Source organism: Triticum urartu, chromosome 2A (assembly GCF_056163025.1).
Source record: "Triticum urartu cultivar PI428250 chromosome 2A, HENAU_Tu73, whole genome shotgun sequence".
Classification (NCBI taxonomy): Eukaryota; Viridiplantae; Streptophyta; class Magnoliopsida; order Poales; family Poaceae; genus Triticum; species Triticum urartu.
The window spans coordinates 181217823-181221715 of NC_141874.1; the positions used below are offsets into that span (position 1 = coordinate 181217823).

The following is a 3893-nucleotide window of genomic DNA, read 5'->3' on the forward strand; positions in this document are numbered from 1 at the left end:
TCTTGGATCAGTCTCGGGGCCCCACGTCCCAAAACAATCGATCTACAGTACCTGGCTCCGAGGTGGATCCATGCATGCATGTCGTCAAATACCGGGCATGCACCCTCTTGACGCGACGCGACGCCCGTTCGTCCGGTAAAACAAGCAAGAATCACCGTCTTTATTACTACCACTGTCAAAAAGAAGAAAGAAGAATCACCTCCCCTTTTTACCGAGAAAAGATGTACTAGCTAGGGTTAATTTGGACGAGGAGGTGGTACGAGGTGTTGAAAGTTGAACTCATCAAAGCGAACGCAGACACGGACGTACGTACAGTCGGAGAGTCCAAGATGACGTCAGCGTCCATGCGCGCGCGCGCGTCCCGGGAAGGAAACGGTCTCTTGTTTTGAAACGGTAGTTCTACCCGCCCGCGCCTCTCGCCGGAGTCTCTGTTCCACCTCCAACCCGTCCCGTCGGTTGGTTTTCTTGTCTCCCAATCCATCTAAAATACTCCACACATGCATGTGCTCCCCCTCTCCGGTCCAAGCATGCATGCCCATTGGCTGACAAATCAAAGCAAAGCTGCCTAGAATTCGCCCCTCAATTCGTTCCTTCGTTCGTCGCAGAAAGGCCGGATCGATCTGCAATTCTGCATGATATTATCCACACAAACCGATGAACGAAAGACACTAGTAGAGAATTGTAAAGTGATCAACGTAAGATCAAACGTTCACTACTAGTTTATAGTATCTTGGTCTGTCTGTGTGTTGGTTCCTCTCGCGTCTTGCGAGGGCACCATTGAACCGGACTACTACTACCACGTACCATATGGCTCCATCGGTAGCTGCTCCGTACGCGTCTACTACTACTAGTTTTCCACCTTTTCAAACCTCTGATCCCGCCCGCGACCAGTTGATCATAGCCACCAGGCGAACGATTTCGCGCGCGTGCCGCCGGTCTCCATCGCCGTACGTGGAGAGCTCGATCGTAGCTCCCGCTCTCTACCCTTATATAAACCCGAGCTCCCCGATCGGTCATTTCACCAACGGACATTTCGATCCATCCATCAGTTTGATCAATTCATCCGGCTGCTGTCGTGAGCTACCCAACCGTACGTCTCGATCGTTCCGGACCTAGCTAGCTAGCTACCTGCACACTCGTACGTACGGCCGGTAGCAGTACAGATCTCCATCTATCCACGCACGCACACGTACGCCGCTGAGCTTGCTCGACCTAGCTCCATCAATGGCCTCAACCGGAGTTTCCCGTAGGTCCTCCATCATGGCGTCCCGGCTGAGCGCGTCAGCGGAGGCCATGCGCGCGAGCGAGGGGGGGAAGCAGCGACACGCCGTCGTGGGGCGGCGGGTGGAGTACGACGAGGAGTCTCTGGCCGGCGAACCCCAGTACGACGTGTTCATCAACCACCGCGGCGTGGACACGAAGCGGACGGTGGCGCGCCTGCTCTACGACCGCCTCGCGCAGAGCGGCATCCGCGGCTTCCTGGACAACATGTCGATGCGGCCGGGCGACCGGCTCAGGGAGACGATCAGCGCCGGAATCAGCGAATGCAGCGTCGCCGTGGCCATCTTCTCCCCGAGCTACTTCGACTCGGAGTACTGCCTCTGGGAGCTCGCCACGCTCGTAGAGTCACGCAAGACCATCATCCCCATCTTCTACAACATCAAGCCCTCCGACCTCGTGCTCCCCGAGGCCCTCGCCGCCTCCGACGACTACCTCCCGCAAGACGTGGAGCGCTACAAGTACGCGCTCCGCGAGGCCAAGAACACCGTCGGCCTCACCTACGACTCGGCCACAGGGTACGTCACTCATGCATGCATGCATGCATCATTTTCTTCCTCTTCGATATACTAAGTATAATTCCATCTGTGCCGTGAATGTCCACGCGCAAATGCATGCATGCAACCAATTGGGAGCTAACTGTATGCAATGGCAATCTCTGTGCAGGGACATAGCCGAGCTGGTGTCAGCGGCAGCCGACGCGGTGCTGTACCACATGGAAAAAATGGAGAGAGTGCAGAGGAGGGAAACGATCGTTTCAAGGCTCTAATTTTGAACGGAAAATCAACGGCTACTATTCAGCGAAGTACCCGGCTCCACGTCAGGAATAACAAATAGTCGAAGGGGCAGATTAACAGTCAAATAATTAACATGGAGAGGATTCATTCGTTCGTTTTTTTTTTTGAGGGGACATTCGTTTTTCTTTGGTTGATTCATTTTCGGCAAATTAAAGTATTAGGTTCATGGGTGCATGCCGTAGCCGCCAATGTGTGGTAAAATAAGCTATACGGCTGGCCATGCAGGCACCGCAACTTCAGATTTTGCAAATAATGACGGGCATATGTACATGTACTGCACAAAGTCAAATAATATAGTTCGATCACATATTCCACAATTGTTTCTGTTTACAAAATTTGTGAGGCCTTGGATCTTCACCAATGGTGATCTTTTAACCATGCCCAAACAGCTTCTGTTGATCATGCAGCCTGCGCCCTACGAGCAATGGCATCGTTTCTTTTTGGAATATGTAATGCATATTGTTCTCCGCCCACTAAAAAGAAACAATTGATCTTCCGCCATTTCTAGAGTGCCACAATTATTTTGGTAAGGAGCAGATCAGTGTCGTCATCTATGAAAGTATCAGCCTTGTGCTTACCAACTCCTCGAGCTACCGCGCCTCGCGTAGTACTGCTCCCGGGAGCCCACCATGCTCGTCGAGATATGTACTAATGCATAAAGTGAATTAAATTTGAGATTGATCACATATTCCATAATTAATTTTTTTATGAAATTTTAGGTGTTGGATCTTAACCAATGGTGATCTCTTAACGATGCTCGAAATAGGCTTTCGTGCCGCTTTATAAATAAAGCAACGATGCATACAACCAACATCCAAGTTCTGAAATAGCTTCCGTGGATCCTCCAACTTCCACCTACGAGCCAAGAATGATGTTGTTTCTTTAAAAACAACTATAAACAATGTAGATGTCCTTCGGTTGGCATTTTAATATTATGTTATTTTTGTACATTTTACATGAACCTTGAAGACGATGGTTTCTTCAAATGGAAGTCGAGAAAACCTTGTTTTGGAAAACGTAAAGAACAAAACTTTGTAGCTAAAATATCATGACTCACTTTCCCCTCTAACACCCTGGACGATCACATCCTAGAGCATTTTACCCTCCAACTGGTTTCTGTTACTGCGAACCAACCTGTAGTTGGATGGTTAGAGGGACTGTGGTATCCTTAACCTACCAGGGTTTAAATTCTGGTGCTCGCATTTATTCCTGGATTTATTTTAGAATTTCCGGCGATGCGCATTTACGGTGACTTCGTAAATTTCAAGAACATATGCCGGCTCAGTCTTTCGGAGGTGCTCATAGCGCTTGTGTCTGTATTGATGTTCAAAAAAAAAACTGGTTTCTGTTACATAAAATCTTCCATAGAGGGTTCTATAAAGTATAACAAAAATCATACATGTACTTCGTCGATGAAGAATATGTTGCCCTTTTTTCACATGTCATAAATGGTTACATTTGGTAGCTAAACTATCATTCACGTAAACTGACTCTTTGTAAATTACTCCAAAACGTAATTGTTTAGAGGGTTAAGTAAGTCTGAAAAAAGTTCGAGTTAATTTCTTGAGGGAAACGCAAAAAAAGAAATCTTGAGGGAAAAAAGTTTAAGGGGGGCAACGCGGATTTATTTTATCCTTCAAGAAAAAAAATACCACTGTACATTTTTGAAGTGTGATCCTGCAATCGACCTGCCTAGAAATTTATAAGGACCTAATGTGTGTGACTCATTACTCACTGGTGTTGATTTCACACATCACGATCCCTACTTTCCGCAAGCTATACATGTGTACTACTGTGTGTACGTGCGGCGGAAGAATA

General features: G+C 48.0%; 1 protein-coding gene across 1 annotated transcript; it reads left to right on the forward strand.

The window, feature by feature from the left end:
• The first annotated feature begins 1037 nt into the window (after positions 1-1037).
• Positions 1038-2374, forward strand: LOC125541357 (putative 2' cyclic ADP-D-ribose synthase BdTIR). Its single transcript, XM_048704793.2, has 2 exons — positions 1038-1796; positions 1945-2374. Exons 1-2 carry the CDS (start codon positions 1225-1227, stop codon positions 2045-2047), a joined length of 675 nt encoding a protein of 224 aa, XP_048560750.2. The 5' UTR covers positions 1038-1224; the 3' UTR covers positions 2048-2374.
• The last annotated feature ends 1519 nt before the right edge of the window (positions 2375-3893 follow it).

Excerpts from the sequence above, each read along its gene's own strand:
- LOC125541357 (XM_048704793.2), top strand. The coding sequence starts at position 1,225 with ATGGCCTCAACCGGAGTTTCCCGTAGGTCCTCCATCATGGCGTCCCGG. Across the intron at positions 1,797-1,944 it reads ACCTACGACTCGGCCACAGG|GGACATAGCCGAGCTGGTGT; the intron begins GTACGTCACTCA and ends ATCTCTGTGCAG.